We start from the raw sequence: 14,685 nt of genomic DNA on the forward strand, positions 1-14,685 counted from the left end.
ACATACGATTCAAAGGATAAAATATTTTGGAAAACGAATCTAAAAAAACGAGAAACTTTCATATTGCGAGAAGTGGCGCATTTGTTGTCAAATCAGAGAAGGTGGAGGAGTAATTTTTGCAAGGAGTATCCTTGACTTGACTAGTGATTTCATAAATACGACCATGATGTGAAGATTGGTCTTTAATTTCTAAAGTTGGGCCTTTGGCCTTTTCTCGAATGAAAAGGAATAAAATGGAGCCACGCGCCACTTGTTCCCTTCGTCTAGAAGCCTCCTGCGCTGCCCGGCGATGTGTCGCCACCAGGCTCCAACTGTCCGACGCCTACATCACGAGCGCCAAGCAGCCAACTTTTCCAAGCACGAACATTCTCCCCTCCTCCACCGCTGCCAAGAACCTCCGCGCCAACCGCCACCAAACCGCCCTCCCTACCCAAGCCATGGACATCGGCTCGGTGCCTTCCCCGGCCGACGCCGCGGCGCCGCCCTCCGCGGCCGCCATGCCGCCGGACGCCACGCTGGGGCGCCACCTCGCCCGGCGCCTGGCCGAGGTCGGCGCCCACGACGTCTTCACCGTGCCGGGGGACTTCAACCTGACGCTCCTCGACGAGCTCGAGGCGGAGCAGCCGTCCGGCGGCGGGGTGCGGCTCGTCGGGTGCTGCAACGAGCTAAGCGCCGCCTACGCCGCCGACGGCTACGCCCGCGCGCGCGCCGGCGGGGTCGGCGCCTGCGCGGTCACCTTCACCGTCGGCGGGCTCAGCGCCATCAACGCCGTCGCCGGCGCCTTCAGCGAGAACCTCCCCGTCATCTGCATCGTCGGGGGGCCCAACAGCAACGACTACGGCAGCAACCGGATCCTGCACCACACCATCGGCATCCCCGATTTCACGCAGGAGCTCCGCTGCTTCCAGAACGTCACCTGTTATCAGGTAGTACGTCTCTGTTGTTCAGTTTTAATGTCGTTCCTCAAGACCAAATGCTCTGATTTTATTAGGGATTTTGGCACTGCTTAGATTTTAGGGGAAAGTTTATTTTAGTTTCAGTTTGGTCGATGGAGTGGATCTGCGGTCTAATTCACAATTTCCTTTTCTGACATGTTCAGTTTGTGATATTTTCTAATTGTTCCTCCATGTCCACTAGTCTGGGTTCAGGGGTTTAGTTGATTGTCAGGAAATAGCTTTGCTGCAGTTCTAGCACTGTCTGTCTAAACAGTTGATTCTAATGTTCAATCCAACAGTATTATCATACAATTTGCAATCTTGAGACATAATTTTTTTGCTGTATTGACACTAAACCTTTACCTTCCGCAGATGATATGTATGCTTAGAATTGTGAATTTATTTTCAAAAGTGGAAAGGCAAGATATCTATATGAGCATTGCAAAAAAAAAATCTATGATATGACCTCATTTCATAAATTGCAGGCAGTGGTGAACAACTTAGAGGATGCACATGAACAGATTGATACTGCCATTTGCACTGCACTGAAGGAGAGCAAGCCTGTTTACATCAGCATCAGCTGCAACCTCCCCTCGATCCCGCATCCAACCTTTAGCCGCCATCCTGTCCCTTTCTTTCTCTCCCCAAGGTAAGTTGGCATGCTCCCTGTACACGAATAACAATAATGAGATGGCAGTTGGCTTGGTAATATTGATGCTGATGAACTGCTCATTGGTCAGACTGTCTAACCAGATGAACCTGGAAGCAGCAGTGGAGACTGCTGCGGCTTTTTTGAACAAATCAGTCAAGCCGGTCCTTGTTGGCGGACCGAAGATGAGGGTGGCCAAAGCAAGCAAGGCCTTCGTAGAGCTGGCTGATGCATGCGGTTATCCGGTTGCAGTGATGCCTTCTGCAAAGGGACTTGTGCCAGAGCACCATTCTAGATTTATCGGCACATACTGGGGTGCTGTGAGCACCCCATTCTGTGCTGAGATTGTGGAGTCAGCTGATTCCTATTTGTTTGCTGGCCCGATATTTAACGACTACAGCTCGGTTGGGTACTCGCTTCTCCTCAAGAAGGAGAAGGCCATCATTGTCCAGCCGGACCGAGTGGTGATTGGGAATGGGCCTGCATTTGGGTGTGTTTTGATGAAGGACTTCCTGCATGCGCTTGCAACCCGGCTGAAGAAGAACACAGCTGCCTACGACAACTACAGTCGTATTTTTGTGCCTCAGGGCGAACCCCTTTCCTCTGAGCCTGGAGAGCCTTTGAGAGTGAATGTACTTTTCAAGCATATTCAGAAAATGTTGTCTGGCAACTCAGCTGTTATAGCAGAGACCGGGGACTCATGGTTTAACTGCCAGAAGCTGAAACTACCAGAAGGCTGTGGGTAAGCTCCCCTGAAATATTTCAGAGCTCAAACTTCTGTCTGAGTTTTTTTAAACTTCCTGTATTGGTTGTTGGTCACATCCGTTCTTTTAGTATTTGTAATCTAGGTATAGTTGGATTATATCGAGATATTTTGTTCTGATATTTTTGCAAATATATTATTTATCCGGGAGAATTTGATAAAAATGCCTCATGGTAGTTTGAACTTCGATAATATATCCCATGATGTGTCACCGATTAGTGAGGTCATATTATCAGGTGGTTTGATGTAAGAGTCTCAAAAATAAACGATAGAAGTCTAGACTAATTTTACATTGGTAACAACCGACAAGACTTGTTTGTGTCAGTAAGTAGGATGTATACTGTTCACTTTATGTTTAATTAAACACCATTTTCTTTTGGCAGGTATGAATTTCAGATGCAATATGGATCAATTGGTTGGTCTGTGGGTGCAACTCTGGGATATGCGCAGGCTGCTAAGGACAAGCGAGTCATTTCCTTCATTGGAGATGGCAGCTTTCAGGTTCCAAAAAAAATTCAGAATCACCAAATGTTCGATCTTATACTATTAAATTTAAAGCTTATCAAAATATGCGGCTAAGAAAGATTTAATTGGGCTGGTATATAGGTGACGGCACAAGAAGTGTCGACGATGCTCCGGTGGGAACAGAACAACATCATCTTTCTCATAAACAACGGGGGTTACACCATTGAGGTGGAGATCCATGACGGCCCTTACAACATCATCAAGAATTGGAACTACACCGGCGTGGTGGAAGCATTCCATAATGGCGAGGGCAAGTGCTATACGGCCAAGGTTGGTGTTACAGTTGTAATCTATATTTATTTATATAGCTAAAAAAATTTAGAAAGGTTTTTTGAAACTGTCACCCGGGGGAAAGACTCCCCACCTGAATATATTTCAAAATATTTAAGAAGTACTGCATTGCAATGAAATTTCACCCTTTTGTCTGTAGGTCCGAACAGAGGAGGAACTGAAGAAGGCAATTGAGGCATCCCTAGGACCCAACAAGGACAGCCTGTGCTTTATAGAGGTAATTGTGCACAAGGATGACACTAGTAAGGAGCTTCTTGAGTGGGGTTCTAGGGTTTCCGCCGCGAATAGCCGCCCACCAAATCCCCAGTGAACGCATCAGGTCTCCAAAGATCCTCATCCAGCTTAATGATGTCATGTGGAAGTTCTGAATAGATGTTACTGATCTTCAAATAAATGATCCATTTGAGTCCACTGCCGTTGCAAGGGCTCACGGTTACTGTACATAGATGGTCTCAGTTCAGGAACCTGTGCTTGTATATTACTTCAATAAATCTGAAATCGATGTCGTAGCCAGCTAAAGACGCCCTTGATTTTGGCATCTTTCTTGATTTTGACAACAGTTTCAGGCCTGTTGTGTTTCTCAAAAACATTAGTGAGACGAAACAAATTGCGTTTCTAGAATGCGAAGAAGATTCAATTATGTGGTGAAGTTTACTGAATGTCAAAACAAATTGCAATGAAAACTCAATGATGCACTCCCAGGTGAAAACAATTTCTGAATGTCAAAATATTACAGAAAGAACACTGTAAATTCACTAGTCTGTTTTGCGTTTGTAAACTTTCATGGGAGACGGTTATTTTGCGCCCTGTGCAAAAAAAAAAAAGGTTTCAGTGCTCTTTTCTTATGAAAATTTACATAGGTGTAAAGAAAATTGGTACCTAATAACAAAAGTAAAAGACAAATTAGTCCTGTCCGTTTCACATCTCTACCTAATATTAAAGGGCTGTGTCTCTCTCGACACTGTCACATCTCTAACTTAATATCTGTCTCTGCCTAATATTAAAGGGAGCTGTCTGTGTCGACACATGACCATGATATTTAGACCAAATTTAGCAGTACTGACATTTGGGACCAGGAAAGTGGCAGTTTTCAAAATGTTTTTCCAGCTGGTATGATTTAATTTAATTTCTTTGAAACCATTTGCAGCAGCAATTTTATATGAGTAAGACACAAACTGTCACATGAAACCTTTCTCCTCATTCACCTCACAAACCTCGGCCAATTCTAAGATTGATGAATTTGGGCTGCTGTTTACCAGCATCAATTGGACAGCAGCAAGGTCCTCTTCAAGGTCGTTTCTGGCGCACCGACCGCACAGCCGATTTTGCCGAGCAAGGCCCTCTTCAAGGTCGTTTCTGGTGCACCCAGCCACATTTCAGGCTCTACAATAACAGTTCTTCTCAGTGACAGGGTGAAAAGGCTCAGTGTCAATGTTGTTGTGGGCATTTACCTGAAATTGTCAGAGGAGTTTGCAGAAGACAGATTTCACACCACTGGGTTGTCGGAACTTAGAATACATAAACTGCTTGTGCTCAGTTCAATATGAGAATCAATTCTTGACGAATTTTAGTCCTGCACTTTGTGTTTAGAAGGAACTGCATTATTGTTATGTATGATGTTCATAATTTATATGACAGCATCCATCATGTATGCTTTGCTCTAGGTTCTTCTATTGCAGTGGTATGCTTATTTGTTGCTTTCTTGATATCTTTTTTCCTGGAATTGTAAGTCGATTTATGTGGTCATCGAATTGTTTTTGTAGGCAATAGATTATAGACTTACTTCGGATTGGTATGAGATATCTGTGTTTTGATTCTGATCCTATATATGTCTCAAAAATGTGACTCAACTTATAAAATGAGTCCCCTTGTACTATTGTATATAACATTGCATATTATACCTGGCATCTAGCACTCACACAAAAAAAGCTACATCTAAGTGAGCTGACGCACAAGAGCAACCTCATATAACTTAACTATGATCACATGTCATGGAAGAACTTGTAGGTCTTGACATCGAGCGCAATTGCTCTGATGGCGCCAATGCATGCAAGAACCCCGATGACAGAGAACAAGACGGCGCCGGCGCAGCAAAGGGCCTTGACAGTACGCCGCAGTCCCAGGTTCTTGGGCAGCTTCCCAGCCTTGAGAAATGCCAATGCTGGCAGCACAAAGTCCAGTGGGGTGAACCCAACCGCTCCACAAACTGATACAAAGTCCCCAAAGAATGGCATTGCGGCGGCAACGAGGGTGATCGTCGCCATGTATGCAGAGGTGTACATCAGTCGCCACAGCCATGCTCTGTGCATCATATTCTTTGCCTGAATGCGCTCTTCAAAGTGCGCATATGTCGGCCTGCAGTATATCTTTGTGAAGAAGTAGAGTTAGTTACTGGATGGTTGCCAAGAAATTCCTGATGAAAGTAGGAGGTTTGGCATAAGTTACAGTTACCTGAAAGCAACCTGTGATCTGAACAACTGCAAATATGTTTGCCATTACAATTGCCCATCTTGGAACAGTCAGAGAGGACAAGATGTATGGCTGGACTCCGGAGCCGAATGCCCAATAGCCACTGAATGCCAGTGTCCAGTAGGACATGACAATCAATGTGTACGCCGTCGAAACACCCTTGTACATGTTTGTCGTCGCCGGTTCTCGCACGGTGCTCTGCATTTCAGCCAGTTTTACGCAAAGAATGGTTGATTGCACACTTAATTCATCAATATATCAACTGAATCTCAGGTGGGCACCTGGATTTCTGGCAGCATTGCATCACCAAATGAGAAGGCTATTGTGCCCAGTGCATTGAAACCTCTGAAGACCTTGGTTGCGGTGCTTCCTTGCAGACTGTAACCAACATCATTTCGGTCAATCCGATATCCTGCGGTAGAGCATGCTGTCAGATTTTTTCATATATTCAGCAATTTTAGTACTTTATGCAGAATGAAAATTTACTGAATTTTACCGTCATATATCGTGACACCGATGGCTGTCCCAGCAAACCCAATGGTGGAGGCAGTGCAGGTAGCATTCACCCACCGGAGCGAATGGATGTCGGGAAGCTGGGAGAGAAGCAGCTCGAGCGCGCCGAAGAGGAGGATGAAGTGCTGCAGCGTCATCGCGCCATGGTCGGTGGCATAGTAGTGCTTGTACACGGCCTGAGGCTGCTGCTGGCTGCAATCTGGATCGCAATGTTGTTGCCAACCGACGCCACTTGCTGGAAGAATGACACATACCAGTAGCCCCAGGGACCTTCAACAAAGTACAGAGTCACTCTCAAGGTAATTTTTCACAAACTATTGTGCTGTTAACAGTGGATGTTGAATCATAAGTGCACCATTGATTTGAATTACAGTTAAATGATCAAAAGAACATTTCTCTCAGTAACTTCCTTTTACAACAATAAAAAAAGTTACAGCATCGTCAGATGGTAAGAACTAGTACTATTTGTTGGAAGAAAAAATTGCACTGACCAAATATGCTTTGTGCAAGCAGCCGGTAGCTGGTGTGCTTCTCTCCGTTCCACTGCCACAGCGAGGCAACGGCCAAGCTAGAACACCAGGTGACCAGTGTCCCTATGACCAAGCTGCAAACACCTGTGGGAAAAACAGAGCTGCTAATTCACCGGATCCATAGAAAACCAACTAGAGAATTTACATCATATGGTAAATAAACAGTATGGCGCTGCTAACCCAGAGGCCAGCCCAGGGACGCGAGGGCAAAGGGCAGGGGAGCGTGTAAAGTAGTTTGGGAAGCGTAGAACCCTTTGTCTCGGGCCGCATTGTATATATTGAGGCAAAGCCTTGATTGACAAGTTACAGAGGAGGAGATCCACCAGGAGGCAATCGACCAACAGAAAGAGATCGACCACGTAAGTCGTTACAAGGGATAGAGAGAAGAATAGATAGATACAGTTTAAACACTCCTCCTATCCCTATACAATAATTCTAACACTCCCCCTCAATCTAAACCTCAAGCCTTGCTAAGGTTGAGATTGTATTTGAACTCATCTAATCTTCTTACTGTCAAGGGTTTAGTAAACCCATCTGCAAGTTGATCCCCTGTAGGGATGAACCGTATCTCAAGTAGCTTGCGAGCCACTCTCTCTCTGACAAAATGAAAGTCCACTTCAATGTGTTTTGTTCGTGCATGGAAGACAGGATTTGCTGAAAGGTACGTTGCACCAATATTGTCACACCATAACCGTGCAGCCTTCGAAGCTTTAATTCCAAGCTCATAGAGTAATGTTTGTATCCACATTACTTCAGCTGTGGCATTTGCTAATGATTTATATTCAGCTTCTGTGCTTGATCTTGAGACAGTAGCTTGCTTCCTTGCACTCCAAGACACAAGATTAGATCCCAGAAATACAGCAAAACCACCAGTGGATCTTCTGTCATCAGCACACCCTGCCCAGTCTGCATCAGAATATGCAGTAACAAGCAAGGAAGAGGACTTGACAATTTGAAGTCCAAGTCCTTGAGAATACTGAAGATACCTTAGAATTCTCTTGACTGCTGTCCAATGAGTAGTTCTAGGAGCATGCAAATATTGACATACCTTGTTCACTGAATAAGAAATATCTGGACGTGTAAGTGTTAAATATTGCAAAGCACCAACAACACTTCTGTAATTTGTTGCATCTTCTGGACCAAGAGCTTCTCCACTATCAACAGTAAGTTTTTCTGAGGTGGAAATTGGTGTGCTGACAGGTTTACAGTTCTCCAATCCCACCCTCTTTAGAACATCAGCAGTGTATTTTTCTTGTGAGAGAAGTATGCCATCTCTAACTTGTTTTACCTCAATGCCAAGAAAATAGTGAAGATCACCTAGATCCTTGAGAGCAAATTCAAGTTTTAAATCCTTAAGCAAACAAGTAGTGGCCTCTTGACTTGAACTAGCAACAATTATATCATCAACATAAACAAGCACAAAAGCAGTGATATTGCCTTTGCTATAAAAGAACAAGGATGTATCTGCTTTGGATGGTGTGAACCCAAGACGTTGTAACTGCATGCTCAGCCTAGAATACCATGCTCTTGGAGCCTGCTTAAGTCCATATAATGCTTTATCCAACTTACATACATAATGTGGTGTGCTATGACTTTCTTAACCTGGTGGTTGCCGCATGAACACTTCTTCCTCAAGAACACCATGAAGGAACGCGTTCTGAACATCTAGCTGTCGTAAGCTCCATCCTCTGGAAATGGCAATGGACAAAACAAGGCGAATGGTAGTTGCTTTAATTACAGGACTAAAGGTATCATCATAATCAATTCCAAACCTTTGCTTAAAGCCTTTTGCAACCAACCTTGCCTTGTACCTGTCTATACTACCATCAGATTTCCTTTATATCTTATATACCCACTTACAATCAATTATGTTAGCACCACGTTGCGGTGGTACTAAGTGCCAGGTCTGATTCTTTATGAGTGCATTGTACTCATTATCCATAGCTTCCTTCCAATCCTTGCTAGCAAGTGCATCATGCAAATTAATAGGTTCACCAGTAGTGGCAAGAAAAGCACGCTTAGTCGGATTATACTTTATTGTACCATCACTATATTGCTTTTCCTTGACAATACCTGACCGAGACCTGGTGTGTCGACGAGGAGGCGAAGGAGCCACAAAACCGGTTGCTGCAGACTGCGGCACAGGAGATCCACCAGCGTCGGCGTCATCCACAGAAGATCCAGCATGATGGATCGGCTCCTGATCCGAGGAGGATGCGGGCTGCTCCTCGTTCTGGCAGCGGATCCGATCGGCCGACGTGGTAGACGGGGAGTCGCTCCCCCCCCCCCACGCCGCGTGCGATAGCCGTATCAGACTGCACGGGCGAGGATTGGCGAGGCGTGCCGGAATGGGTGCCAGGGCCCACGCCTGCACTTGGTCCGCTGGGGCCCACCCGATCGGTTTGGCGCGACTCGCCTGGACCCGCGCCAGGGCCCGCGCCTGGACCCGCGTGACCCACCTGGTCGGCTTGGCGTGGCGCGTCCGGAGCCTCCCCTGGATCCGTGCCTGGGCCGCTATCGCTGTCGCCTACCAGGGGCAGATCTGCACCGGATCGCGAGCTGCCTAGCTCTGCATGCTGCCGCGGATCTGCCTGGGATCGCGCGCCGCCCTGCTCTGCAGGCTGCTGCGGATCATCCTCGAAGACTGCGCCTTTGTCCTGTGTGCACATAAAATGACAAACAGAATCTGCTGTGGATTTTTGCACATGATCATGATCATTTAATTCACCCCCGTGATCAGGATGAATAGAATAGTCTGGTAGGAGTGCAATTTCTGCACGAAGCAAGGCGCCAGCATTGGGATGAAGAAGGGGAAAAGGGAACAATGTTTCATCAAAGATAACATCACGGGAGATATAGATGCGTCCAGTAGATGGTTCAAGACATTTATACCCTTTATGAAGGTTACTATACCCAAGAAACACACATTGTGTGGAGCGAAACTCTAATTTGTGACGATTGTATGGACGTAGGTTGGGGTAACATGCACACCCAAATTTTTTTAGAGAGTTGTAGTCTGGCTTTTGGTGATACAATCGTTCTAAAGGAGTTGAATTGCCAATGACCTTACTGGGAAGACGGTTGATAAGATATGTAGCTGTGATAAAAGCCTCATCCCAATACTTGAGGGGCATAGATGCATGAGCTAAAAGAGAAAGACCAACTTCGACAATATGACGGTGTTTGCGTTCAGCAGAACCGTTTTGCTGATGAGCATGAGGGCAAGACACATAATGAGTGATTCCAATGCTACGGAAGAAGGAGTTGAGCTTTTCATACTTCCCTCCCCAGTCACTTTGGACTGAAATAATTTTCCTGTCGAAGTGGAGCTCAACTAGCTTCTGAAACTCTTGGAAGATGGAAAAAACTTCAGATTTATACTTAAGCAAATAAATCCATGTGAACTTGCTGTAATCATCAATGAAGCTAACATAATATTTTTTTTCGACCAAAAGAATCTCGAGCATGACCCCATACATCACTGAAGATTAATTGTAATGGGGCATGAGACACACTAGTAGACTTAGGATAGGGAAGCTGGTGGCTCTTGGCACATTGACATGCTTCACAAACAGACTCATTGTTTGAACTATGTGACAAAGGAAGTTTGTCTTTATTGACTACTTGCCTAACTATGACTGATGAGGGATGTCCTAATCTTTGATGCCACCGCTCGAAGGAGGGCTTGACGGCGGAATAGACGCGACGATGCTTGTTGTTAAAAACTCCGGAGGAGATGGGGTAGAGGCCGCCGACGCATCTACCGGGATAGAGAGGTGCCCTCGTTGCCCGATCCTTAATGAAAAAATAACGAGGGTGAGTTTCAAAGAAAACATCATTATCGGTGGCTAAACGAGACATCGAGGCAAGATTTTTGTCATCTTGAGGAACATGAAGAACATCCTTAAGAACAAGATCACGTTGAAGACTAGGGAAATTAAGTGAAACTTGACCAATGTGACAAATTTCCATACCTTTACCGCTAGCGGTGTGGATCTAATCGTTGCCGTGGTACGTCTCCCGTAGGGCCAGTTGCTCTAACTCATTTGTGACGTGATCGGTAGCACCGGAGTCAACGTACCAGACACCGTCCCTGCCTTGCTCGCGCATAGCTGCTGCAACTAGTTTGGAATCAGGAACGTAGTTTTCATCATACCAATGCCAGCAATCGATGACCTCATGGCTAGCCTTCTTGCAGAGTTGACACCGAGGGCGAGGCCGCGAGGGGGGGTTGCGGCGGCCAGTGTTGGAGTTGAAGCCGCCACCCCCGTGGTTGTTGCCGTAGCCGCCGTCGTAGTTGTTGTTGCCATAGCCGCCACCAGAGCGGGCACCGTCGCCCGAGGAGGCACTACGGCCGCGTCCGCCACCACGGTTGGTGCCCTGGTGACCACGGCCACGGCCACGTCCCCTGGAGGCGGAGTATGTAGAGGATTGCCGAAGATCGCCGCCGTGGAGGAGGGTGAGGCGGGCGTCGAAGCTGAGCAGCTGGCTGTGCAACTCTGGATCCGTGATGGGTTCCACGCGAGCCGCCAGCGCAAAGACGACTGGATTATATTCCATGTCGAGGCCGACAAGGATCTTGGAGACGATCTCTGGATCGGAGAGGGCCGAGGCGGTGCAGGCAACTTCATCGGTGAGGGTTTTGATCTTGCTGAGGTACTCTGCCATGGTCAAGTTACCTTTTTTAAGGTTGGTGAGCTCGATGTGGGTGTTGATCGCATGCGCCTTGCTCTGGGCGATGAACATGGTGTTGATGGCGCGCCACACCTCGGCCGGCGTCTGGAGCGTGGCCACCTGGGACAGAATCTCGCGGGAAAAGGAACCCATCAAGAACCCTTGGAGTTGTTGTTGTTGCGCATACCAGAGGGTGCGGGCGAAGTTGGCGACTTGCTCTTCTTTGCCCTCCTTGGTGATGGTGAGGGTAGCCGGCAGTGGCGGGCTCGTGGGGTCAAGGTGGTGCTCCATCTGAGCACCCTTGATCTGAGGAAGCACGATGGCTTTCCAGAGGAGGAAGTTCCCCCTTGTCAGCTTCTCCTGTGGTGGCGATCCGAGGAAGGTGGTGGTAGCTGTGGATGATGAAGCAAAGGTGGAGGCGGAGGAGGCGGTGGTGATCGCGCCCATGGTGCTAGGTGACATGGAGGCGGAGGTGGTGGACATGACTCGGTCGCGAACGGTAGCTAGATGCGATCTCTCTTGATCTGATGAGGAAGAGGCTCTGTTACCATGTAAAGTAGTTTGGGAAGCGTAGAACCCTTTGTCTCGGGCCGCATTGTATATATTGAGGCAAAGCCTTGATTGACAAGTTACAGAGGAGGAGATCCACCAGGAGGCGATCGACCAACAGAAAGAGATCGACCACGTAGGTCGTTACAAGGGATAGAGAGAAGAATAGATAGATACAGTTTAAACACTCCTCCTATCCCTATACAATAATTCTAACAGAGCGTAGGCTGCCGGCGTGGCAATCGTCGTCGCCACGTGGAACGCCGCGTGCCTCCACGTGCCCTTCCCTCCCTCCGCGGCGCCGACGATCTCGTCCTGGTCCTTCTGGGCACCACCACTCGCCGTCGCCGGTGACATGCCCACTGCTGCTACTTCTCTTCACTCGACTTGAGTAAGAAGAACTTGAGACTCCTATCTTGTGTTGACCCAGGCGATGCAGAGCAGAAGCGGAGAAAGATGGGCTCGTCTCATATTGGAGTAGTGTGGAAATGGAATACATGCTTTGAAATGGGAAAACAAAAACCAACCGCTTCTTTCCAAGCATATGCAATTCTTTTGTGAGGAAAGTTAGAGCCATATTATGACTAAGGACTAAACAAAGATAATAATATTACTAACTATAAAGTGTTAGTGGTGAGTGGTGACCATGTCAAGGTAGGGTTTCAAAGCAGCAATTAAATTCCACAGGACCAGTAAGCATAACAAGGACAGCCTCTGCTTCACAGAGGTAATTTTTTTTTCTTGTGACTATTTACTGTAGAGCGACAGCCCCACAGTCCTTTTATTCCAGAAACTTTTGCCCAAGCCTGTTTAAATCCGCTCCCACCGGGAGTCGAACCCAGGACCTGGGGTGCTACTAAGGTCGCTGCAACAACTAGGCTATAGGCCCGTTCGCAGAGGTAATTGTGCACAAGGATGACGCTAGCAAGGAGCTTCTTGAGTGGGGATCTAGGGTTACTGCCGCGAATAGCCGCCTGCCGAATCCCCAGTGAACACACCAGGTTTCCAGAAGATCATCTTCCAGCTTAATGAGGTGAGGTCATCTGAAAACTCTGAATAGGAGATGTTACCGATCTCTGAATAAATCGTCCATGTGAGCCCACTGCTGTTGCAAGCGCTCATGGTTACTGTGCATAGATGGTTTCAGTTGTTCAGGAACTGCTACTTGTCTTGTGTATTACTTCAATAAATCTGATATGGAATCCACTCCTCCCGGGTCGCCCCCGCTCGGGCGGCTCCGGAGGCTCCCCAAACCCCAGCCAAAAAGCACCCCAGTGCTAGAGATCTCCAGCCGCTGCCGCCGCCGATCTCGGCTGCGGTGGCGGCGCCCTGCCCGTCAAAGACGGAGGGCTGAGGGCGGGCTAGGGGGGCAGGGACGCTCGTCTCAGTCGCCAGTCGCGCGGAACAGAGCTGCGCCTGGCGGCGGGGCCCTAGGAGCGGTGGGGCGTCGTCGGCATGGAAGAGCATGGCTAGGCAGAGGGGCTGCGGCACCAAGAACACCGGCGGCGACGCCCTGGATCTGGGCACGAGGTGGCGCATCTGGGCCTGATTGGTCCCGATCTGGGCTCAGCGGGCCCGCTCGTCCAGGATGTCGACCGAGCTTTGCCGCTGCTCGGCAGGGCACGCTCGGCGCAGGTGGTGGTGGTGCTACCTCGAGGGAGCAGAGCTTTCGAGGTGGTGGTGGTCGGTGGGGAGAGGAATGGCGCCACCGTCTGGTGGTCGTTGCATCCTCCGGTTGTTAGGCCGGCACGGCGTGCTGTGGCAGGTGATGACACGAGGGAATGGTGGCCGGCGGGTGACGAATGGCGCCATCGATGGGCGTTGCATCCTCCCGTCCGATGCGGGGAAGCGGAAGTAGGATTGGCAGCACGTTGGTCTGTCGTGGGTGTTGCTTGAGGTGGCCATCGACCCCCTGCCGGTGGCATGGTCTGTGTGTGGCCTATCGTCGGTGGTGTGCTCTCGCTGTTGGCTCTCAATGGCCTGTGTGTGGACTGTGGGGATGATGTTGGGCTGGGAGAAATCCCGTGCTGTTGCGGACAACGGCGACGCTCCCCGGCGCCGTCACCTTCTTGAAGGCGTCGTTTAGGCCCTTATCACCCCCCACCTGTGCAACGGGGGAAACCCCAGATCCATCTTGCTGGTTCAGGCAGTGGCGGTGCTTTGGCGTCGTTACCTTCTTGGAGGCACTGTTCGGGTTGCTGGAGTCCTACGACAGTGCTTGCTGCTAGGGTTGGCCTCCACTTGGAGCGTGGGCCTCTAGGGCGCAATGTACACTGATGCGGCATCTCTTCCACGACGCTCTCCTCGGGTCCAGTCGGGTCCTGCTGTCCACTCGCCACTCTCCTCTCGGCGTAAGGGTGGGCTGTACGTTGACACGTGCTTGCCTTGAGTTTGGGTTGTACTTCGAGTTGTTTGCTTCGGTTGTGGCTCGGTTGTGAAGCGGTCTTGTGGCTCTGTGTCCTGACGTCTCGCCATCTTGGCAGGGGTAGGCAAGGCGTGCCCTTGTTGTTGTGCGTGTGGTTGTACGTTGTAAGCCGATTGGCATCACTTGTATGATTTTTTGGTCTGGTTTCCCTCATAAACTAGATCAACCTTCTATCTATTCAATGAATTTAGCAGTGATCCTGCTAAGATTAAAAAAAATATATGATATGGACGTTTTCTTGGTCGTCGTACGGACATGGTCTCAACTCGCAACTGTATACATCTAGGCATCTAGCTGGTCTCATACAGAAATTTCAGGCTTGCTCTGTTTCTCAAAAGCAAAATGCAGAGGCCGGGGGTACA

The 14,685-nt window shown here is 48.4% G+C and overlaps 2 protein-coding genes and 1 pseudogene across 2 annotated transcripts; 1 reads left to right on the forward strand and 2 right to left on the reverse strand.

The window, feature by feature from the left end:
* The first annotated feature begins 339 nt into the window (after positions 1–339).
* Positions 340–3,784, forward strand: LOC119275027 (pyruvate decarboxylase 1-like). The gene is made up of 6 exons (XM_037555797.1): positions 340–926; positions 1,421–1,584; positions 1,676–2,326; positions 2,731–2,848; positions 2,954–3,142; positions 3,303–3,784. Exons 1-6 carry the CDS (start codon positions 438–440, stop codon positions 3,471–3,473), a joined length of 1,782 nt encoding a protein of 593 aa, XP_037411694.1. The 5' UTR covers positions 340–437; the 3' UTR covers positions 3,474–3,784.
* Positions 3,785–5,145: 1,361 nt separating this feature from the next.
* Positions 5,146–12,255, reverse strand: LOC119279368 (annotated as a pseudogene).
* LOC119280934 (uncharacterized mitochondrial protein AtMg00810-like) lies at positions 7,049–8,823 on the reverse strand. The gene is made up of 2 exons (XM_037561612.1): positions 8,749–8,823; positions 7,049–8,363 (listed from the first exon to the last, which is right to left on the reverse strand). Exon 2 carries the CDS (start codon positions 8,177–8,179, stop codon positions 7,136–7,138), a length of 1,044 nt encoding a protein of 347 aa, XP_037417509.1. The 5' UTR covers positions 8,180–8,363; positions 8,749–8,823; the 3' UTR covers positions 7,049–7,135.
* Positions 12,256–14,685: the final 2,430 nt, after the last annotated feature.

Source organism: Triticum dicoccoides, chromosome 3B (assembly GCF_002162155.2).
Source record: "Triticum dicoccoides isolate Atlit2015 ecotype Zavitan chromosome 3B, WEW_v2.0, whole genome shotgun sequence".
In the NCBI taxonomy this organism is placed as follows: domain Eukaryota; kingdom Viridiplantae; phylum Streptophyta; class Magnoliopsida; order Poales; family Poaceae; genus Triticum; species Triticum dicoccoides.

Coding starts and splice junctions, on each gene's coding strand:
- LOC119275027 (XM_037555797.1), top strand. CDS start 438: ATGGACATCGGCTCGGTGCCTTCCCCGGCCGACGCCGCGGCGCCGCCC. Junction 927..1,420: donor AGAACGTCACCTGTTATCAG/GTAGTACGTCTC, acceptor CATAAATTGCAG/GCAGTGGTGAACAACTTAGA. Junction 3,143..3,302: donor GCAAGTGCTATACGGCCAAG/GTTGGTGTTACA, acceptor TTTTGTCTGTAG/GTCCGAACAGAGGAGGAACT.
- LOC119280934 (XM_037561612.1), bottom strand. CDS start 8,179: ATGCAGTTACAACGTCTTGGGTTCACACCATCCAAAGCAGATACATCC.